The sequence below is a fragment of the Vipera berus genome (assembly GCF_964194415.1).
Source record: "Vipera berus genome assembly, chromosome: 5".
In the NCBI taxonomy this organism is placed as follows: Eukaryota; Metazoa; Chordata; class Lepidosauria; order Squamata; family Viperidae; genus Vipera; species Vipera berus.
The window spans coordinates 36,895,067-36,919,517 of NC_138207.1; the positions used below are offsets into that span (position 1 = coordinate 36,895,067).

The 24,451-nt window shown below is 36.9% G+C and overlaps 1 protein-coding gene across 5 annotated transcripts in view; it reads left to right on the plus strand.

Annotated features, from left to right (window-relative positions):
* The window catches only part of PIK3CB (phosphatidylinositol-4,5-bisphosphate 3-kinase catalytic subunit beta), an 85,691-nt gene that overhangs the window by 56,976 nt on the left and 4,264 nt on the right, over positions 1–24,451 (plus strand). For all 5 annotated transcript variants that reach the window (XM_081328912.1, XM_081328916.1, XM_081328914.1 and 2 more), the window contains 9 exons: positions 3,496–3,617; positions 9,931–10,074; positions 12,661–12,760; positions 15,053–15,231; positions 15,897–16,006; positions 17,015–17,093; positions 20,318–20,485; positions 21,986–22,109; positions 23,165–23,310. In XM_081328912.1, the coding sequence (XP_081185038.1) occupies positions 3,496–3,617; positions 9,931–10,074; positions 12,661–12,760; positions 15,053–15,231; positions 15,897–16,006; positions 17,015–17,093; positions 20,318–20,485; positions 21,986–22,109; positions 23,165–23,310 (1,172 nt within the window). The remainder of the gene's footprint in view (positions 1–3,495; positions 3,618–9,930; positions 10,075–12,660; positions 12,761–15,052; positions 15,232–15,896; positions 16,007–17,014; positions 17,094–20,317; positions 20,486–21,985; positions 22,110–23,164; positions 23,311–24,451) is intronic.

Consider the following 24,451-nt stretch of genomic DNA (forward strand, 5'->3'; position numbering starts at 1 on the left):
TCCTATTTCCATATTTTAGCAATTGTCAATTGCTTTAGCATTCAGTTGAATGGATAGGTAGGGAACCAGATAAGATACAATAGATCATAGGTTGATAATATACAACTGTTAATTTTACAAAAATAACCAGTCATTGTTAAATTAATTGCCAAATAGCATTTGCATCTGTTTCTAGAATCTGCAAATAAACAGAACTGAGCTCATTTGTGTCCAGAGATTGAGATTATATAAATATAACTGACACAAATCTTTCTATCTTATTCTTTTAAGTATCCTGGATGTCTTCTCTAATATCTCTTTTGAATTTGATTTGATTTATATCAACAACTACTACCCCTTTGTTACTCCGCAGATCTCCCTGATTCTTCTACCTTGTGCCACAGGAGATAGAGAAATAATGAAAAGCCTTAAAATCTCCCCTTTTACAGTATTAGAAGGAGAAAAACAAATGAAATTATTGACATTTTCACCAATTAGCTAGAAATAGGAATATTAAAGAGTCAGTAGTTTGTGCTACCATCCTCCTCATTAGTTTGAACTACAGTATATTGCAAGCAGAGAAATGGAATCTTAACTGGTCTCCCACTATATTACAGTGAGGGGGGAAAATATTTGACTCCCTGCTGATTTTGTATGTTTGCCCCCTGAAGCTTTGCACCGACTCACCACAGGGCTGTGTGCTTAGCCCCTACCTGTACTCTTTATACACATATGACTGTGTATCATCTGACCCATCCACTGCAATAATTAAGTTCGCAGATGATACAACTGTGGTGGGTCTCATTACAGGTGGGGATGAGACAGCATACAGGGCGGAGGTACAAAAACTATCCATATGGTGTAGTAACAACTTGCACCTGAACATCAGTAAGACGAAAGAGATGGTGCTAGACTTCCGGAGAAAAAAGGAGGAACCTGCCCCACTTTACATCGGGGACGACTGTGTGGAGAGAGTTTCCTCCTTTAAATTTCTGGGAGTCTACCTCTGTGAAGATCTGACCTGGAAAGTTAATACAACCCAGGTGGCTAGAAAGGCCCAACAGAGGCTTCACTTTCTCAGGGTCTTGCGGAAGAACAGGGTAGAACAACGGCTAATGACCCTCTTTTACCGGTCTACTATAGAGAGCATCCTCTCGTATGGTATTGTGGTTTGGTATGCTGGTCTGACAGCCGCGGATAGGAAAGTATTACAGAGGGTGGTAAGTACAGCACAAGACATTGTAGGATGTCCCCTGACATCACTGGATGACATCGCCAGGGCTCGCTGCCTTGGAAGAGTGAGGAAAATTCTCAGGGATGACTCACACCCTGGATGGTATCTCTTTACTCTCCTACCATTGGGTAGGAGATATAGGAGTATAGCCAGCTACACCAACAGGCTGAAAAACAGCTTTTATCCGTGGGCTGTTAGGCTTTTGAATGAGAAATAACTTTTGTGAATTTTATGCAGAATTGACGTGGGAGGCTGGTGTGTGATGTAGTTGGTTCACATGGTGTAGTAAGATGGAGGGTTTGTTGTCACTGTGTGTTGGGGGGTGGGAGCACAAAGGGAGGCTCAGCTAATCTCAATGTACACATAGTTGTACTTTGACAATAAAGGTTCATTTCATTTCAAATGATCAGTCTATAATTTTAATGGTAGGTTTATTTTAACAGTGAGAGACAAAATAACAAAAAAGAATACAGAAAAATGCATTTCAAAAAAAGTTATAAATTGATTTGTATTTTAATGAAATAAGTATTTGAACCCTTCTCAAAACATGACTTAGTACTTGATGGCAAAACCCTTGTTGGCAATCACGGAGGTCAGATGTTTCTTGCAGTTGGCCACCAGGTTTGCACACACATCTCAGGAGGGATTTTGTCCCACTCCTCTTTCCAGATCCTCTGCAAGTCATTAAGGTTTTGAGGCTGATGTTTGACAGCTCAAACCTTCAGCTCCCTCCACAGATTTTGTATGGGATTAAGGTCTGAAGACTGACTAGGCTACTCCAGGACCTTAATGTGCTTCTTCTTGAGCTACTCCTTTGTTGCCTTGGCCATGTGTTTTGGGTCATTGCCATGCTGGAATACTCATCCACAACCCATTTTCAATGCCTTGGCTGAGAGAAGGAGGTTCTCACCCAAGATTTGACAGTACATGGCCCCATCCATCATCCCTTTGATGCAGTGAAGTTGTCCTGTCCCCTTAGCAGAAAAGTACCCCCCAAAGCATAATGTTTCCACCACCATGTTTGACGGTGGAGATGGTGTTCTTGAGATCATAGGCAGCATTCCTCCTCCTCCAAACACGGCGAGTTGAGTTGATGCCAAAGAGCTCAATTTTGGTCTCAGCTGACCACAACACTTTCACCCGGTTTGCCTCGGAATCATTCAGATGTTCATTGGCAAACTTTAGACAGGCCTAGACAGGTGCTTTCTTGAGCAGGGGGACCTTGCGGGCACTGCAGGGTTTCAGTCCTTCATGGAGTAGTGTGTTACCAATTGTTTTCTTGGTGACTATGGTCCCAGCTGCCTTGAGATCATTGACAAGATCCTCCCATGTAGCTCTGGGCTGATCCCTCACCATTCTCATGATCATTGAAATTCCTCAAAGTGAGATCTTGCATGGAGCCCCAGACCAAGGGAGATTGACAGTTATTTTGTGTTTCTTCCATTTCTGAATAATTGCACCAACTGTTAACACCTTCTCACCAAGCTGCTAGGTGATAGTCTTGCAGCCCATTCCAGCCTTGTGTAGGTCTACAGTCTTGTCCCTGACATACCTGGATAGCTCTTTGGTCTTGGCCATGGTGAAGTTTGGAATCTGATTGATTGATTGATTGGTTCTGTGAACAGGTGTCTTTTATGCAGGTAACAAGTTGAGATTAGGAGCACTCCCTTTAAGAGAGTGCGCCTAATCTCAGCTCATTACCTGTATAAAAGACACCTGGAAGCCATAAATCTTGGTGATTAATAGGGAATCAAATACTTATTTCACTCATTAAAATGCAAATCAATTTATAACTTTTTTGAAATGTATTTTTCTGGATTTTTGTTGTTATTCTGTCTCTCACTGTTAAAATAAACCTACCATTACAATTATAGACTGATCATTTCTTTGTCAGTGGGCAAATGTACAAAATCAGCAGGGAATCAAATACTTTTCTCTCACACTGTATGTATTACATCTCTGTTGAATATGTTTCGTTTTGTGTGTGTGAAGGGGCAATACTTATTTATTAACTGACTAAACCTTGTTTTTTGTATTTATATTCTGCCTGTCCTCCAAGAATTCAAGGCAGGTCAAATGGGATTTCACTTTATTTTATCCCCCCAAAAAACCCCTGTGAAGTAGATTGAACCAATTCATTTTCTCTCTTTCTGTCCAAAGTCATTCAATGGCTAAGATGCAGAAACTTGGGTCCAGTAGTCCAACTCTGTTCATGAATAAATTCTGTTCATAAATATTTAAGTTATTGAATTCTACATGTATTATGTTTATTTTCTGAACAGCTTCAGGCTCTTCTTCAGATATGGTCAAAACTGCCACCTAGAGAAGCATTAGAATTATTAGATTTCAATTATCCTGATCAATATGTAAGAGAATATGCTGTGGGCTGTTTACGACAAATGAGGTAAGTAGTATGGTTACTTTATCCTACTATTTGTCTCACAAGTTGTATCTCAACAAGAAATCCTGTGACTTTTACCCTGAGTGAAATAAATTCTCTAACTCAGGAAACAATTCCAGCTGTGGGCCAGGCTAAAATCCCAGTTTACTGATGATATCAGCAAGATCAGGCTGGGTGGTCCTTTGGGAAGTGGTATCTAGTCAAGAGAGGACAAGTCTCCCTTTTCTCACTGGGGCAAATGCTATAGCATTGGAAAGACACAGATGTTTTCAAAATGCCAATTTAGAAAGCATCCAACTAATGTCCTATGGAGGTGAATCTTCGCAAATTTAGGATTATGTCATGTGAAGCATACAGGAATTTTCACTTGAGCAGATGTGCAACAGATTTGGTATGTGCGTTTATATAATAGGTTTTCCAAGAACCTTTTCATTTGTTTAATTTTGGTTAAAGCATAGATTTATGTATTCAATCAAGATTTTTTTCAGTGCTGGATGTTGTTGGATTTTGTGGCCTTGACTTTTCCGTACAGTGCTGTATAAGATTAATAGCATTTCTTCTTTATTTCCAAGGCTAAATTGTTAACAGAATATTTTGAGATCCTCAGAATGTAAACAAGGTGTTTTTTTTCTATAAAACTTGTCAAAGTTTGATATAGTATATAGTAATTCCAGAGGATTGTTTCTACTGAGCATTTGGCATATTGTAAATTATTTTCTCCAGTATTATCTTCTCTGGAGAAGGAAATGGCAACCCACTCCAGTATCTTTGCCATGAAAACCCTATGGACAGTACCAAAAGGCAAAACGATATGACGCTGGAAGATGAGCCTCTCAGGTCGGAAGGCGTCCAATATGCTACTGGGGAAGAGCAGAGGGCTAGTACTAGTAGCGCCAGAAAGAATGAAGCGACTGGGCCAAAACCGAAAGGACGCTCAGCTGTGGATATGTCTGGTGGTGAAAGGAAAGTCCGATGCTGTAAAGATTTTTTCTCCATAGGAACCTGGAATGTAAGATCCATGAATCAAGGAAAGCTGGACGTGGTCAAACAAGAGATGACAAGACTAAACATTGACATCTTAGGTATCAGTGAACTAAAATGGACAGGAATGGGTGAATTTAATTCAGATGACCATCAGGTATACTACTGTGGGCAAGAATCCCTCAGAAGAAATGGAGTAGCCTTCATAGTCAATAAAAAAATAGGAAAAGCAATACTGGGATACAATCCCCAAAATGACAGAATGATCTCAGTTCGAATCCAAGGCAAACCATTCAATATCACAGTAGTCCAAGTCTATGCCCCAACCACTGGTGCTGAAGAGGATGAAATTGACCGGTTCTATGAAGCCCTACAGCACCTTATAGAACTAACACCCAGAAATGATGTCCTTATCATCATGGGGGATTGGAATGCTAAAGTAGGAAGCCAAAAGATAACTGGAATAACAGGCAAGTTTGGCCTTTGAGTACAAAATGAAGCAGGGCACAGGCTGATAGAATTTTGTCAAGAGAATACGATGGTCATAGCAAACACTCTTTTCCAACAACCCAAGAGACGGCTTTACACATGGACATCACCAGACGGTCAACACAGAAATCAGATTGACTATATGCTCTGCAGCCAAAGATGGAGAAGCTCTATACAGTCAGTAAAAACAAGACCAGGAGCTGACTGTGGCTCAGACCATGAGTTTCTCATTGCAAATTTTAGGCTTAAACTGAAGAAAGTAGGGAAAAGCGCTAGGCCACTCATGTATGAATTAAATCATATCCCTGTTGAATATACAGTAGAGGTGACAAATAGATTTAAGGAATTAGATCTGATAGACAAGAGTGCCTGAAGAACTATGGACAGAGGTTCGCAACATTGTACAAGAGGTAGCAACCAAAACCATCCCAAAGAAAAAGAAATGCAAGAAAGCAAAATGGCTGTCTGAGGAAGCTTTGCAAATAGCTGAGGGAAGGAGGGAAGCGAAAGGCAAGGGAGAAAAAGAAAGATATGCCCAATTAAATGCAGAATTCCAAAGAATAGCTAGAAGAGATAAGAATGCCTTCTTAAATGAACAATGCAAAGAAATAGAAGAAAACAATAGAATAGGGAGGACCAGAGATCTTTTCAAGAAAATTGGAGAGATGAAAGGAACGTTTCATGCAAAAATGGGTATGATAAAGGACCAAAACGGCAGGGACCTAACAGAGGCAGAAGAGATTAAGAAGAGGTGGCAAAATTACACAGAAGAACTATACAAGAATGAGCTTAACGTCCCTGATAATCACAATGAGGTGGTCACTGGCCTCAAGCCAGACATCCTAGAATGTGAAGTGAAGTGGGCCTTAGAAAAGCTGAGCAACAACAAAGCTAGTGGAGGTGACAGTATTCCAGCTGAGCTATTCAAAATCTTAAAAGACAATGCAGTAAAAGTGCTACACTCAATTTGCCAGCAAATTTGGAAAACTCAACAGTGGCCACAGGATTGGAAAAGATCAGTTGACATTCCAATTCCAAAGAGAGGCAGTGCCAAAGAATGTTCAAACTATCGCACCATTGCACTCATTTCTCATGCTAGTAAAGTTATGCTTAAAATTCTACAAGCTAGACTCCAGCAGTATGTGGATCGAGAACTACCAGAAGTACAGGCAGGATTTCGAAGAGGCAGAGGAACTAGAGATCAAATTGCTAACATACGCTGGATCATGGAGAAAGCTAGAGAGTTCCAGAAAAACATCTACTTCTGCTTCATTGACTATTATAAAGCCTTTGATTGTGTGGATCATAACAAACTCTGGCAAGTCCTTAAAGAGATGGGCATACCAGACCATCTTATTTGTCTCTTGAGAAATCTATATGCGGGCCAAGAAGCAACAGTGAGAACTGGACACGGAACCACTGATTGGTTCAAAATTGGGAAAGGAGTCCGGCAAGGCTGTATACTGTCGCCTTGCCTATTTAACTTATATGCAGAGCACATCATGAGAAAGGCAGGGCTAGATGAATCAAAAGTTGGAATTAAGATTGCCGGAAGAAACATCAACAACCTCAGTTTTTGCAGGCATCTTCCTTGCTAAGCAATATATGAAACAGAAAAAATGTTTAAATAATCTCAATTGACGAGAGTAATAAGTGCTGAGGGCAAAAAAGCCATAGTTACCAGTACCCTCTCTTATGTTGTGGCATTATATAGTGTACTAATCACATCGTTATTATGCTCTAGGTTGTCTTGAGGAGAATGTTGGCAGCCATACTGGATGACTGAGTTTAATGATCTTTTACTTCAGTGCATATAGTAATTATTTTTACATATGAATGGACAAAATATATTTTCTCTGTTGATATAAACTATAATTTCCATTTCAAATTAAAAAATTTATTTGTAATTTCATTTGAAATTAAAACAGATGCATTATTTTCTTACCTCTAATCAGCAAGAAAGTTGGAAGGTAGAGTGTTTGAACTTTCCTATTGATCTTTAAACCAAAATTCATGTAACTAATGCTAAAGAGGTAAAGTTGTAGATAGCCTATGATACTTGAGGAAGTTGACAGTATCTTTAGGGATGATCCCAGACACCTGTAAATTATAGCTTTCTCCTTATGATGATTCATGCATCCAGGCAGGGCACAAAGATATGAGCTCAGTAGATAGTGTGGGCATCTTTGACAAAGGGGTCCCATTGCCTGCCTTGAAGGAGGTGATAGTGTATCTCCTCCTCAAAAAGCCATCCTTTGGTCTGAACATCTCAGAACATTATCAGCAAGTCTCCAACTTGACATTTCTTGGTAAGATTGTTAAGAAGGTGATTAGGTTTCAGCGACAGAGGATCTTGGATGAGACAGATTATCTTCTTTAATGGAATCAGGCCAGAGCATGGGACAAAAATTGGTTGTTCTTGTGAATGATATGGAACAGAATTGCTTTACCAGATCTCTTTGTTAGTCCTGTTATCCCTTTCTAAGGCTCTGAAGACCTGGCTGTTCTCCAGGCCTTTGGGTTAAGCAATTAGGTAAGCTCTGTTGGTGGTGTGGTTTTGTTTTAGTGGTTATTGTTTAACTGAGGCATCATGCATTTATACTGTTATGATGGTTTTAATTTTTGTGAACTTTCCAAAATCACTGCTGTAAAGTGTTTAAATAAATATATTTGCATGGTATTCTTTTGGACCACCTACAAAGACTGGAGATTGGAGGCATTCTTTTGTACCCCTCCCCCCATGTTACATAAATAGAAGGCTACTAATAGATTCTTCCAGGAAGTTTGCACTGGACAGATCAAAACTGAATGGAGCAGATAGTTCGGGAGATACCTTGGTTTTGAAATCAGCATATTGAATTATACACGCAATAGGAAGTCACTGCAGAGTTGAGTCACAGGTGTTCATGTTGAGCATGGCACTGCATTCTAGACTAATTAAAGCCACTTCCTGCGGAACACATTGCAGTAGTTCAGTCAGTGAAGGTATATGATAAGGGCATGAATAACTGTTGCAAGACCCTCCTTTTTTAGATTTGAGTACAGCTAGAGGATCAACTGAAAAACTCCTAGGTTTATAGCCTGCCAGCAACAGCCATAGATCCACAAGGACAGAATACAAAATACAGAAAGGCAGAGTTGGAAGAGACATTGGAGGTCTTCTTTGTTCCTTTGGGTCAACGGCACTTTGTTCCTTTGGGTCAACGGCACTCCCATAAGAGACTCACCTGAAGAAAATATTGGGGACACTTTCCATATCCATTCAGGGAGAATAGATCTGTTTGAGTGGCGTACTCCCAGGTACCTGATTGAGTCGATGGAATTTTAGAGCGGTTATTTCTGATGCACTGGTGCACAGTTCAGCTGAGAGCCTGGTTGCAGTTTGGAATGAACATGTTCCTCTGTGGATTCTGTGTTCATGGATCCTATAGAATCCAAGAGATGAAACCATGTAAGCAGTGGTGGGATTCAGATATGTGAACAACCGGTTCTCTGTGTGGATGCCACTTCCAGAAGTCCATTCTGGACCTGGGCAACAAAAAATTAGCTACTGGTTCTGCTGAAGTGGTGCAAACTGGTTGAATCCCACCACTGCATGTAAGAGACATCTAATGACTTAACCCTAACCAGAAGGATTGGGTGTAGGTTTTGGTGTCCCCTGGATCTGTAGAGTAGCACTCCCCCAATCAGCGTTTGTAATACGGGGATCTTCTTGAATTTGCATCAGCTATGCTCAGTAAGGAGATAACAACTGGCTAAGGAGCCAGTTATATATATGCAGATCCATCTTATATATCATGTATCTTGGACTGGGAGGTCCTGCCCATGGTCACTCAGCTTTTGAAAAAGGAGGAGTTGTATTCAGTCGCTTCAACCTGACCTTTTTGCATTCCTTTCATTATTTCAGGTTTCTCCTACTTTATTTCATCTTCTATTATGTACCTTAAAGATTGCCCTTCTACAACATTTCCCATATATTCTACCTAGACCAGACATGTCAAACACAAGGCCCGGGGGCCGGATGCGGCCCGCGAAGTGGTTTCATGTGGCCCGCGAAGCCATCCTGGAAACAGTGAGGGAACGGCCCCCACTGCTTTGGCCCTGGCCCAGAGACCCTCCTCCTGCCAGAGACCTTCAGATCTGTCCCACTCCTGCCCGGGCCCCCATAGGCACCCTCGATGCGAACGATGTAGAGCTGGCCATGCCCACCCAGTAGGCCATATGCACTCTAGCCACGCCCACCCAGTAGTCCACGCCCACCCAGGCCATACCCACCCGGCCCCCTGAGGGCAACCGCAATGCTGATGCGGCTCTCAATGAAATTGAGTTTGATACCCCTGACCTAGACCATTATGCAGTCCTTGCTGAGGAATCCCCTCTGTAGAAGATGTACAGCAGCATAAGAGAACTCAACAGCAACCATTTTCTGTAGCTGGCCATCTCCTCTGGGATAGTTTGGCCTCTGAAGCATAAATGGCTCTCACAACCATGGCATTAGGGAAATTGATAAAAACATGCCACTTTTTGACCTGTCTTTTGACCACTTCTTAATTTTCAAAATGTTTACTTTTGTGCTTTGTTCTTAATTTAAGTTTTGGATTTTTATCTTATTTTAACATTTAATTTTTAAAAAGATAGCTATATTTTTTTGGTTTTAGGCAGCTAAATACATCTTACAAATCAGTAAATATATAAATACATTCTGTTTTATTGTTGGTTTTAATTTAGTTTATTATATTCTGTATTGGGAACATTTTATAGAAGACAATATAGAAATAGTATAAAATTGAGAATGCATTTATCCAGAATCCTATTAGTTTATCTACTTTTTTTAACCTCTTTTTAGTGATGAAGAACTTGCTCAGTATCTCCTGCAGCTTGTGCAAGTCCTGAAATACGAAGCTTTTCTTGACTGTGCCCTCTCCAGATTCCTATTAGAGAAAGCCCTGGCAAACAGAAGGATAGGACAAATGTTGTTTTGGCATTTGAGGTAAGACTTATAATCGCTTGTTATACAAAACACCTGTAGCAAATAAGTATGGAGAGCAGTTTCTGTTCATTCTGAGTTATATTTGATTATTCTGTTTTATATCATATGTGTATAATTTATGTTTTCACTATCCAATTGAATTGGTTAAAAGTAGATAACAATTAAAAATGCTTTCATTGTGATTTCTTTTCAAACAGAGAAAAGGGTTTATTTTTTACCGCAAACCAGTAATACGTCTATAGTAAATAAGTGAATTCCAAATAGTTATACAATATACAATTCTTTAATACAAGCAAATAAATAAGAATCAATAAAATGCATATAAATATAAATGCATAAACATAGTCAGCTGGATAAATCAACTACAATTGAATGATCAACCAAACTTGGGAAGAAATAGCTAAGAGTTGCTTAAAGGAAGATATCCGTATTCTGTGAAGCAATTTTTTGTGACATTGATCTCATAAGAGCTGGAGATAAAGGGAGTGAAAGTGCTTGATCAGAAGTGATAACAATTCTTGCTTAATGTCAGCATAAAGCAGGTAGTGCAGTATGATCCAGTGTTTCAATATGATCTCATTTGAATAGAGACACTGTAGGACTGTTAACCTAGATATCTAGCATGCTGGATAAATGAGAGTAAATCAAAAACATGTTTCTAGGCAAAACTGATAAGTCTATTTGTATCTTTGTGTCCTTGGCATATTGTCTAAGGTTGGTGAATGTGCTTTCATAGCCCATCTGGGTAATTGTGGCTCATGAAAATTGAAGTGGATAGCCAAGATTAGCGAAGACAGAATGGCTGGAAGAAAAAGTAGCTTAAATTAGTAAGAAAACGTATGAATCCAAGTATATATTTCAATTTTTAAGTAACTGGCTTCATGGTGCAGCATTGGATTAGGAATGTAGTAGGAAAATTGGAAAATGGAACTTCAAAATAGGCTTTGTATCAAGGGGAAGGGAATGACTTGTAGAGACAACTAAATTCTAAAAAGGAGCTGAATGTGAATCTCAGCCAAGAAGAGTTTAGACACTGCAGGTACAAACAGAGCTCCTTTGGAGCTTATCAAACTAATTTTACTCTTTTCATATCTTACATCCCACAATGAATTCATCAAGGGAGTTTATAAGGCTTGTGAGAGATGGTGCCCATGAAGGGGAAGCTGCTGTGACAGACTACAGTGAGAATAGTAAGGGTTTAGTCTGCAAGTAACTTGCACTATATAGAAGATGGCATAAATATTATTTTGATAATAGTCAAGTTCTATCTGTATGGTTTTTCCATATATTTATTTTTTTTCCAAGTATATGTTTAGAAGCAGAACCACATCGTTTCTTTAGGCAGTTTCTTTATAATTTATCAAGCATTTCATTAAAGATATTATATATCTTCCTTGTCCCTTTTAAGGTTGACTCAGTTCTGTTCTTCAAAAGCAGCAAGGTAACTTGGGAAAAGTTTTGCTTACTACTTGGAATTAAGTGAACATTTTATTTACTACTTGAAATGAGGACCAGTCTTGGATTTATTTATTTTATACATTTGTGATAGAATGTATCAGAGGATTCTTTGTTCCTCATAAAAACCACAATCATACAAGACTGTTTTACATCCTAAGGCACGGGTGTCAAACTCGCCGCGTCACATGACATGTGACGTATCGTGACTTTTTTTGCATTGCTGGAGCTGTGGTGGGCGCGGCCTCTGTATGATGCAACCGGCCCACGGACCAGCAGTTTGGCACCCCTGTCCTAAGGCCTTATTCATTAATCTTTAGATCCATGTTTTTGTCTCCATTGAATCAGCATCTCAAAAACCATTGATCCAGCTGAAGGATCCTTCAGATTGTTCTTCAAATATTCCTGCCCACAATTAATAAGTCAAAACAGTAATAATCAGGCTTTTAAACTGCAGCAAATTGGTGCCTTCAAAATGCCTTCTTCGCCATTACCTTTTGATTTCTAAAGCTGCAGTTTCAAAAGTCATGTTTCCACTCCTTTTGATACTTCCATAGTCTGGAGCTCTGAAGCTATGTTGGAATTTCACTCCTGTAATCAGCCATGTGTAGTGAGATTACAGTATCTGAAGCCCAATTCATAAAGTGCTTATCATTCGAAAAGCTGCTATAATCAATAGGTTCATACCTCTCAAGAAAAGGTTCTTCTATGGCCATCTTCTGATTTTGGCAGAGCTCTCCTCAAGTTGACCTTTTATTTAAGCTTTAAGAACATCAGAAACTTGCACATAAGACCAAATTTCTTTTCTCACATTGTTTCCTGAATTTTGCAACAAGAAATTTTGACTCATCTCTGTGCATGTTCCTTTTTAGAAGATGGGGAATTAAAAAGACACAGGATTTAACTTGGGGGGTTAGATTGACTTCTACTGCAAAGAGATTGAGTATTGTATTTTACTTGGTATATATTTCCATGTGCAAGGGCGTACTTGGCTTGGCATCTGTTTATTTGTAGAGCAATGACAACATAATTTTAAAGGCTGCACATTTAACTATTTATACCTTCTGGATATATATTATAAATATGTCTTTAAAATACATTGTTATACATTTATACACATATGTCTTGTAGATCAGAAATGCATATATCTGCAGTCTCCTTGCAGTTTGGCGTGATATTGGAAGCTTATTGTCGTGGAAGCATCAGTCACATGAAAGTTCTTTCCAAACAGGTACTATTTATTTTAAATCCTTCCCCTGAGTTTATTTGCACGAAGACAACATGATGTAAGATGCTTTTATAGGCCACAGTAGCCTTGTTACCTGTAGTAGAAATAACCAGTAATTGTTGCTTAACCAGTTGTGAAATGCTGTTCACAATATTCATTGGGAAACTGGCAAAATAATACTTTTAGAGGGGTTTTTTTCAATTTATCTCCTGCAATCAGTGCATGAATCTGTACCTTACAAAATAATTACCTACTGCTGTATAATCTTAATTATAAGTTAATGTTCTTGAATAAACCATTAAAAATTAATAGCTGTTTTAAATTTATTCAGTTTAGTCTTTTGTGGGCTGTGACATTTTCTGTGCTCTTTAGAGGAAGTGTATGTCAGTGCAATCAAAGAAGGGGCAAGAAATTCCCAACTGTGCAAACAAGGAAGAAATTGAACCTAGAAATACTTCAAAAAGTTCCTGTTTGTGCAGCACAGGTTGAATTTGTTCCCTCATATAATGTTTGTACAGCTCCTAGAATTGTAGAAAAGGAGGACTCTTGGTTTTCACAGATGTCTGACCTGACAAGTCTTTCATTTTCTATAACCGAACTCTGTACACCTTCCACAGCATCCTGCTTGGAATGACTTGGCCTTCTGTAAGAAAGTTTGAGCCTTTAAAACATAATTTACACTAAAATTATTTTTTCCTTACAGAACCTTCTGAAAATTTAAAAGTGTATACTAATTATTAACAATATATATTTCCCAAGTTTATTAACACTGGTTTAAGTTTCAGATTTATAAAGAAGCCATGATTGTTCTAGAATAATGGCTTGTTTTAGTAGTAAAACTATCAGCACACTGGATATTAAGAAATTCATGGTCTCAGTCATATTCATTGATTCAGCATTATCTTTCTAAAATTCTAAAACCAAGGAGGTAGTAATTTAGCAAAATTGGGAGAAACAACAAAGAAAAAATATTTGTTAGTGGATCCATATTAATAGTCAACATTTGCTAAAAGTAAGGTTGGATTCTGTATCTTTTCTCCAAGATTTAAGGACACACAGACTGGGAAATTGATGGAGAACGTAAACTAATTATGTTGAGGACCCAGATTGTTGGGGGCAATATGCTGACTCTGTAAACCGCTTAGAGAGGGCTGTAAAGCACTGTGAAGCGGTATATAAATCTAAATGCTATTGCTATTGAAGCAGGCAGACATAAATCTAGTAAATTGACTTTTTTTTTATTTTGCTCACCACAGCCTTCACATTTGTTACATTTTAACTATGTTTTTGAACCCTGATAGATACAGAGAGCAGACATGTTTGCATCCTGTAGAAGTAAATGTACCAACATGAAAATTTCTCTTCTGATAATTTTATTCCCTAATTGCTATGTTATCTGTAAAAAACTGTATTACGGATGATATCAAGGTCATTCTGATCCGTTCAGATTAGACTGTTGAAGATGCTCCTGTTATTAAAGGCCTTTTTATTGACCGGATGGGAGAAAGACTTCCTACTTCATGCTAAAACTTGCTGGTCACCCACTTGTAGCCATATTTGGGTATCATTTTTTTTGCTCCTGGTTCAACAGTTGACAAATGTTGTCAGCTAAATCTTCAAATGTAAATGACTTTAATATTTTAATATGTTTATGTGTTTTAGTTGCCAATAAAATAAATAAATAGCCTTTTGGTGAATTCTCTGTGAATTAGGAGAGCAGAAATTTATTGTCAACTTCTTTTGACACAGTGCTATCTAATATGCAAATTAAATTGATAAGCAAAGGGGTTATGGAGGTAGAAAATTTATAAAAGTTAACACTTACCTATGATTGCCCCAAACAAACAAACATTAAATTTCACTTCTGTGACTCTCTTAAAAGTTGCTGCTTTATATAATATGTCAAAGGGTAGAATTGGTTTTGCTGCAGCTAGGGACAAGTGCTTTTAAATTTGCCGTATATGCATCACTTTGTCTTTTATATGGTGAGGATATGTATGAGGGGGGGAAAAATAAAATCCTTGATTATTTTTTTAAAGGACTTTTTAAAATATTTTTTCAATATGCTGAGTGTTAAAAGGAGTTTGCCTACTACTCTAGTTGTGTTAATTTTAGAAATTATTGCCTGTACTTTGGATTATTTATTGACACGTGGATACATCTTAATAATTTATGATTTGATTAAGTGATATTTGCTAAATAAGCCACAGTAGCCAGAACTAAACAAAGCACACATTAGCTTAATATGTGAACCCCTTCATTCTAAAAAGTAGTATTTTCAAATATCTATTCCAGGTTGAAGCACTGAATAAGATGAAGACTTTGAATAGCTTAATCAAGCTGAATGCCATGAAGCAAAGTAAAGCCAAAGGGAAGGATGCGATGCATACCTGTTTAAAACAAAGAGCATACAGAGAGGCCCTTTCCCATCTCCAGTCCCCTCTGAATCCGTCTGTTTTACTTTCAGAACTTTGGTAAGATGACCTGCTTTCATTCATCCATATACTGTACACTGTACTATAAGTGGTAGTATTAAAAAAAACCAGAAGGCTCCAAGTCCTTCACTTCTCTGCTTTTCATTGCTCAGTAGACCCGACCATGCATAAGGCAGCAGTTCTACATGTGGCTGGCATTCTTTTTCTCCCTCTTAGCCATGTAAGCCAATCTCTGTTATCCCAAGGTTAAGATGTCCGTTCTTGGAGTGAAGATTGGATTAATCTTTAAACTGTTAAATGTTTAGCATTTCCAATAATAATGGCTTAAATTAAGAATTTTATCACTAATTGTGTTATCAAAATGTGCACAATAATAGCTTACGTGACAACTTTTTAAACACAAAACCCAGTAAAATTTGGATGAGAGAGAGAGAGAGATTTTCAAAGTGTATATGCATCTCTAGTTCAGGTGTTGTATTAGTGGCCACTAGATAGGGATCCAAGAATTATTTAAGTAATGTGCCAATTTGCAAGTGTTAACTGATATTGAAGCAACAAAATGAAAGTTTTGAAAAGCGTTTGACCCGTTTCTAAAATTCCATTACGGAATAATCTTCCATCAGACTTATTTCTTCCCAATACATTTTTGTGGCTCATTAATCTTTTAACTGAACTCACCAAAAATGTTATTACCTTTCTTCTAGTATAGAGAAATGTAAATATATGGACTCAAAAATGAAGCCTTTATGGATAGTGTACAGTAACAAAGCGTTCGGTGGTGACTTGGTGGGAATCATTTTTAAAAATGGAGATGGTAAGTACACAGAAAATTTCATTTTCTGTTGTTGGCATTTTAATGTTAGATTTACTATCATAGTATTTTGACCCTGAAGGTGTGGTGGAATATTGCCATTATTTCAGGCAATTTATGTTGAAATTCAGTCTGAGAAATATTTTTTTACAAATCCAAATATGCTTTATAGATGTTTAAAAAATTTCTATGTACACGTAGTCCTCAACGTACGACCACAATTGAGCCCAAAAACTCTGTTGTTGAGAGAGACAGTTGTTAAGTGAATTTTGCCCATTTTACAATTTTTCTTTCCACATTTGTTAAATGAATCACTGTGGTTGTTAAGTTAGTAACACAGCTATTAAGTGAATCTGGCTTTCCCATTGACTGTGCTTGCCAGAAGGTTGCAAAATGTGATCACATGATTCTTGGACACTGCAACCGTCATAAATATGATCTGTTGTTAAGCTTCCGGATTTTAATTATGGGACCATGGGGATCCTACAAGTCGTAAGTGTGCAAAACGGTCATAAGCAACCTACAACCAGTCTACAAACCCCTCAGAATCTAAATCAACTACACAGCCAACAAGAGACAGCACCAACTCTCAACCAACCCATGCAAACCCCCACCATCAGCAGTTCACTTACCAATGACCCGGACCTGTTGTAGCCTCTCCATTACAAGACCCATCACAAGACTCACTGATGACTCACACCTGACCCATCACAAGACCTCACTTGACACACCCACACCTGAAGCCCTTCTAAACAGAAGAACACTGACATTGACATCCCCTAAACTCCGCTGAAGATGTTACCTAGCCTGGTAATGAAACGTTCAGAAACCAATCCACAAGCTCAGAGAAGGAACCTTCTACACTCAAGCTACAGATACTCACCACTATTGCATAAGTCACTTTTTTCAGTGTAGTTGTAACTTTGAATGGTCACTAAACAAACTGTTGTAAGTCAAAGACTATCTATTGCACATTTTTCAATTATTTTAAACTATCAATTTTTGTTACAGATCTACGACAAGACATGTTGACTCTTCAGATGTTACGTTTAATGGATTTACTTTGGAAAGAGGCTGGGCTAGACCTTCGGTAAGAGGGCCTCTAAGTGGATTTTCTTCTAGTGTTGTTTAGATTGTTTCTGTTACTATTATCTTTAGTACTTATTTGAAGACATACAAAATGATTCAAAGTTATCTGCGCAACTTCAGTTAATTTTTAAAACATACTTCCTTATACTTAGCAAGGAATAGAAGCATATATTACCATTTTTAAAGAACAAATCCTATGTAAGTGTGCTAGTTTAATTTGGTAAATAAGGATTTTCAACAATACCAAAAGTGTTGCATCCTCGATTAATTGCTGCCCTATAGAGCAGGGGTCCTCAAACATGGCAAAGCTGGCTGAGGAATTCTGGGAGTTGAAGACCACAGGGCTTAAAGTTGCCAAGGTTGGAGACCTCTGCTATAGAGGATAATAAAAAGAAGCCTCGAGTCCCACCAGGCTCAAGGTTGACTCAGCCTTCCATCCTTCCGAGGTAGGTAAAATGAGGACCCAGATTGTTGGGGGCAATAAGCTGACTTTGTAATAATGCCGCTGGGGGTGTGCGAAAGCCCTAGTAAGCAGGCATATACATAGAATGAAGGCTATTGCTAAGCACATTTGATTTGTGCTTAGATTGTAAGCCGCCCTGAGTCTTCGGAGAAAGGCGGGATATAAATGGGATTAAAATAAATAAAATAAATTAACCAAGTTTCTTTAGTTTTTAATAAAACGTCAGATACAAGGATATTTCATTATCTACCATAGTATACTGTTCTCTTTTTTAGCCCGGCTCTATAGGGCAGCAATTAATCGAGGATGCAACATTTTTTAAATTTTATTTATTTATTTATTTTCCAGTCTGAGGCTTGGATTAGAATTCTTCCAAAGTCCCTTCTAACTCTGTTTCTGTTTTTTATGTTTTTTTTTTATTTTTGCTGTTACTTAAAAACTACCTAAAAGTCCCCCAGCTTTAATTTGCAACATACAAGAATATTGATATTCTTGATAAATTTGATATTAAAAATATTTTAAATGTAAGAATTTCAGTTTATTTTCCTAATTGGATACGTACATTATTTTGTTTCATTATAGAATTAAATAGAAAAATCTCTATTGATATTATTCCCTACAGTCATCTGAACAAATAAAGTTTGGTGATTGTGTGCTGTTAATTAGGAATAAAAGGTCAATACTCTAATTTCATTCTGTCTTCAATGACAAAATTCCCTTGCCCATAAATCATCACAGTAACAATTTATCAAACATTTTAGATGTTAGATGTTAGATCTAGTACAAGGTGCTCAGTTGGGGAAGACTGAATTAATTAACCATTAGCAAGGAAAAAGAATAAAAGGCCTATTCTTTGATGCCTTTACTAGTGATATAAAAATGGTACTGGTTGCAATATTCATATATCCTTCAGCATGACCACACTGACTCATGCTCGTCTTGTTACCCAGTTTGATTTCTAAGTGCTACTCTCTAAGGAATTTCTGTGCTTTCCCTGAAGCCTGTGTTTTTCTACTTGGGCCCCTTACTCTCTCTCAGCCCAACCCAGCTTTCCCTGGGTGGTTGTTGTGCAGAAAATAGGAGGAGGTATTAGGGATGTTCACCACCTTGAGGTTCATATATAAGAAAGGCAGAATTAACAACAGCAGTAACAACTTCATAAGATTATTTTTTTCCCTTTGTTAATGCTTAATGTATTTACTTAGTCCTTGTTTAAATGGGCAGTTGCGCAACATTTGAAATGCTAATTTGCCTTTTCTCAACAGTGGATGTAAAAGAAACAGAAAATCATTTTTTTTAATAATAGAAATTATATTCCTAACACACCAGATAGTAATCTGGAGCTCAACTCTTAAATATTTTTAGTTTAGCAAACAGAAAGAACTTCAGGCATATGGTAATCACTCACACAGATAAGAACAATATATTTCAACAAGTAACCCAGCAAAGAAATAAACTATTCATGAGAAAATGTTCTACAATTATGCCTCTGATAGCAGAATAAATTAAATACAAAAGATTCATTTAGGAACTATAATACTCAAAAAAAACGTGTGCATATGTGTTCAGAAGTCAGTTACTGATTTACCATCATTTTGGAAACCAAAAAAAATCTCTCCTGATTTTATAAATAAGCACTGTAATTCTTACCAATCTCTTAGGAAGTGTTGGGCCAGAGTGGGAAAAAGGATTAAAATGAATTATAGCAGAAGACTTTATGCATGCTTTTAAATACATTTTTGACAGTGCTAAAAGCTACAAAGGAAATTTAAGCCAATATTGATGTTATTGAATTGCAGAATGGATGAGAACTTAAAAGATCTTAACAGCTAAGTTCATGCCGTAGATTTCCTCAGTGTTTTCCTTAAAATCCTCAAATAAGAATTTTCACTTTTTTCATTTTTTAAAATTCTCATTGAATTCAATTCCAATTTCCATAGAGTAGAGGTGAAGAGCACAGCATTGCATGTTCATCAGAATACTCAATAGACTCTCATTCTTCAAGAAGAACTTTAAACATATGTATTTAGTTAAAACATTCTTGAAATTGCTCAGAATTTGATGTTATGCAAGATCTTGTGTTAGAAGATTGCCTGATTTTGGAAATCTGATATGGCAATTTCTGCTGAAATCTTATGAGATTTCTGTAGAAGAGGACAGAAAGTTGCCAATCCTTGCCATAGATAAGCAGAATACAATGTGATTAAAAATGTGATAGTTTATGTTAGAAAAAAAGATTATGCCAAGAATCTTGTCTAGGAATTTATAAGAAGTACATGTTTGGCTACTCCACTCAGACAAATAAGATCCAAAACCTATAGTTGTTAGGATCAACCAAAAAAAACCTACTAAAGGGTACATAAATGAGTTTTCTAGAACTTTTCATCACCCTAGGTAGATGATGGATTGAAAAGAACCAGAAAAATTAAAAATGTGGGCCAAATGTTTAATTAGTAACTGCAAACGATCAGATCTCTACATAAATGTATTTTTCTGGAAACCTCACGCATTCTTCCTTTTTTAAAAATTGCATTTGGCCAACATTCAATTGTAGTACTTTGAAATAAGGGAGATAGCACCATCTGTTGTTTGAGTACTAGAAATTCAGAACAATGCTTTCCTCTCTCTCTCTTTTTTTAATTAAATACTGATTTTGGACAACATATTGATTTAAACTCTCTTTGAAGAAGATAAAAGGAGATAAAAATAATTTAAATAAATAAAAATATTTTGACTTAATTATAAACTCATATTTTTTCCAGACTGTTGCCTTATGGCTGCTTAGCAACTGGAGATTATTCTGGTTTAATTGAGGTGGTTTCAGCTTCTGAAACAATTGCAGACATTCAACTCAATAGTAGTAATGTTGCTGCAGCTGCTGCATTCAACAAAGATGCTCTGTTAAATTGGCTTAAAGAATACAATACTGGGTATGTAGAAAATTCTTAATTACTTTGTTTTTTTAGCATCCTTTCAGTTTGTTTATCAGATTAGTGACATTTGAGAAAGTCACTAATAAAGGAGTTGTGACAAACTAGTTGGTCTTCAGTGGTGCCTCTGCCCAGGGACTTAAACAACAAACCTCTTGTAATTTTGCAATCACTCTTGCTACCCTTCCATTTGTGTAGGGGAACAGAATGTTGTTAAAGAGTCTCTGTCAGGTACTCACACAGGTTTCACAAATACATTAAAATGTTGCACAGTACTCCATAAGCAAATACATCTATATTTTCATGTAATAACCTCTACACCTGCAGAATGTCTGTGTGTGTGTGTGTGTGTGTGTGTGTGTGTGTGTGTGAAAGAGAGAGAGAGAGAGAATAAATTGTAATTTCTAATGTGAAACAATTCTAGCAGCTGTTATCATGTACAAGGCCAATTCAGTATACTTTATAAAAATTACTAAATATTTAGGAATATTTAATTTTAAAAATAGGCTGGAAGGAAACGTTCATACTGTTATAAATCATCTTCCAGAATTGTTTGCAACATTGCTGCCATGTAGGAAAGAAAAATCCAACATGATTATTGCATTTTCAACTATTGTTTTAGTGAAAGAATTTGCTACAATCATATCATTTTTAACATTCTCACCACACTTATGATTTCCTATAATATTAGATTTTTTAAATTTTAGCATTTTTAAATGTTAATTTTCCTTTCCACTGCATTCTTTGATATGCATGTAACCCTTGCTTAATTTCAATTTATTCAGTGACCATTCAAAGTTACAACAGCACTGAATGAAGGAACAGCTGGCCATGACCACTTCCCTCGCAGTCACCTGAACAAAATGTATGGCCATTTTTTGGTTGTCCACCTACCCACTACAATCAACTGCTCCCTCTATCTGGCCTTCCCTGCCATTACACTGTAAACCACTTCTGCACCACCCAGAACCATCTTTTGCAGCTTGAGCCTTCTCTCATGTGCTCAGTGAGGGCTTTCATGATAAAATGGCAGAATGCAAAAGAAGGCCCCTGCTGCACCAACACCTGCTATTTTTTTAATGTGTGAACTTTATTGCAGCACTCTTCAGTGTTCTTGCAGAAAAGCAGATCTGTAGGCAATTCAGGTGATACAGGTTTTAGGGCATAACAATACACGTTTTCTTGCTAGTAGCTTACAGTGTAGTCATACAATCGTGTCAAATAACAATAAAAAAATAGAGCTTAAATCACTTCAGTGATAGTTGCATGATGTGAGGATGTAATTAATGAGGAATTGGTGGGAAGTAATTCCAAAAGTTCCTTCTGCATTTGCCATTTCCTTTTGCAAGATGTTTTCTTAATAATGCTCTTGGAATTATTTTGGTAAATAAACTAAATGAGATTCAGCTCTGTAATTTAAGCAGCTCTTAAAAATATACTATAATTTTTAAAATATCTGGTTTAAGTCTATTTATAAACACTATTATCTTTCTAATTCAGAGAAGATTTGGATCAAGCCATTGAGGCATTCACTTTGTCTTGTGCTGGCTACTGTGTAGCTACTTATGTCCTGGGCATTGGAGACAGACACAGTGACAATATCATGGTTAGGAAGAATGGTCAGGTAAGAGTCAAGATATTAATGGGGAAATGTTTGTTTGGAATATTCCAGTAGAAACATTCACTTCCAGCTCAGAATGATGATTCCTATGCTCCTCATTGCCATGTGGCTTTCCAGCCCGTAATGGTTCTAATGGTGATTTTGTTGGGGAAAAGTTTTTTCACATTATACTGTTACCTTCATCATTCCCATAAAATGTATATCATTCTAAAAATATTTAAACCTTTCTTATGTAACATTTTCTAATAAACATAACATTTCTACATATTAGGAAAATGAAGTCATAAGTTTAAAAAAATAGGCTTTTAGGTATGTTTGTGCCTTAGGAGCACAGAACTTCCTTTGCTTTGCGAATCTTCTTTGATACGTGACAATAGCTTCAACCTTGGATATGTGTGAAGTATTGTGTATTGACCTAATAAAAGAGTCATTGCAGTGGAGTGAGACCTACCCTTTTCTGCTCAGGCCATTTTTCTCCTCTTGCCTTCCTTGCACTAGATGCCATTCACAAGTAATCCCAAGTTGTCTTACTGATGCAAGCAATTTTCTCTCTGTGAGTAAACTGCTAGCACATGTTTTGATTTTTTCCCCATCCTACTTAGCAAATATTAAATTAATTCAAGATTTAACTCAAAATTGTTAGTGGGATTATCTTTTTTCAGCCAGTTATAAAGTAGCAAGCAAACCTTTGCCAAACATATATCTGAGAATACCTGCCTAACTATAGATCCTTTTCTGGGTGAATATTTCTGACTTCCATATGGACGTTAAGAACTGAAGATTAAATATCTCACTAGCCCAGAAACTCACCTTGTCCCAATTCTCTTTTTTCTTTCCATCAACTGACCCAATTGCCATTTCCTGCCAAGGAGAAGGAATTTAATCATTTAGGTGGTTTAATTAAAAAGATACAAATTAATAGTTGAAAAGTTGCCATTATTCATCATAATTGAAGAGAGACAGTTGCATTTCATTGCAGAAGAATTTAAAAATAAGATGATAGTGTTTTGTTATGAATAATATGAATATTTTGCCAGATGTAATGTTCTGTTTTCCAGCTGTTTCATATAGATTTTGGTCATATTCTTGGAAACTTCAAATCCAAATTTGGAATTAAAAGAGAACGAGTCCCTTTCATCCTTACATATGATTTTATTCATGTCATCCAGCAGGGAAAAACTGGAAACACTGAAAAATTTGGCCGGTAAGTACTAAACCTGTTAGAATAATTTAGTTCTGGTTTAGTCTTAGATCCCTATGTGACAGAATCAAATTGATGCTATACTAATTTAGATACGTGTCCAGCGGGTGGGAGATGGGAGATTAAGCAGGGTTAGACCTGGTTAGTATATAGGAAACCTCCACACTGTAGGATAGGAGTGGAAAATCTAGAAAGGCAATAAAAAAAACTCTTGCTGCCAAAAAACCCCAACAACCTGTAAAAGGACATATTCAGGTCATCATAAACCGTCAAGCTTAACTTGGGAAAGTATATTTTACATAATGTCTAGCTTCATATATGAAAAAACAAACAAATAATATGATAGACATTATAGGAAAAGTAGGCACTTGTTAGGCATTCTTCTGTACATAGTTCTATTTTGCTTGTTCTCATTCGTCTAATAATATATCAGATTATCAGAATTTGTACTACTATTGAATTTTAAGAGAATTCTTGAAGTGTGTGTGTGTCTATATGTCTGTATGTGTATGGACACATGTGCATACATACAATCTACTATTTTCCCATATAAAAAGCCATATATTTGAATACTTTTGAAATAAATAGTCTCCTTTTAAAAAAAAGGAAAACGGTTTCATTTACTTATTAGAAAACATGCAGAAGTATTCCCATGAATACCTTAAGAACATAAATAAAAGTTGTTTTTGGAATTCAGTGTTAAATGTAATAAGATAAATTTGAGAACCACTTTTTTAAACAATGTCCAGTTGTTTCAGTGGGGGAATAATGCCCTTAAATTTATATAGAATAGTCAATAGTGGTAATACTAGAAAACATTATTCCTTCTCTTGGGGAATAGTTTAGAAAAAACTGAATAACTGATATCCAGGGTTGCATGAATTCATTCCTGACATCAGACACTGATGTAATTGTATTTCTGATCCTGAGAACCTTTATCTATGGTTTACTCACTTGTTCCATGTCTGTATGAATATTTGTCACTCTAATTTGGATTATAATACACAACCTCATTCTGTCTCATAACTAGAATTATCATGTCTTATACATGCTGTTGCTAAGTAAAAAATAAAGGTAAAAGTAAAGGTTCCCCCGCACATGCGTGCTAGCCGTTTCAAACTCTAGGGGCCGGTCCTCATCTCTG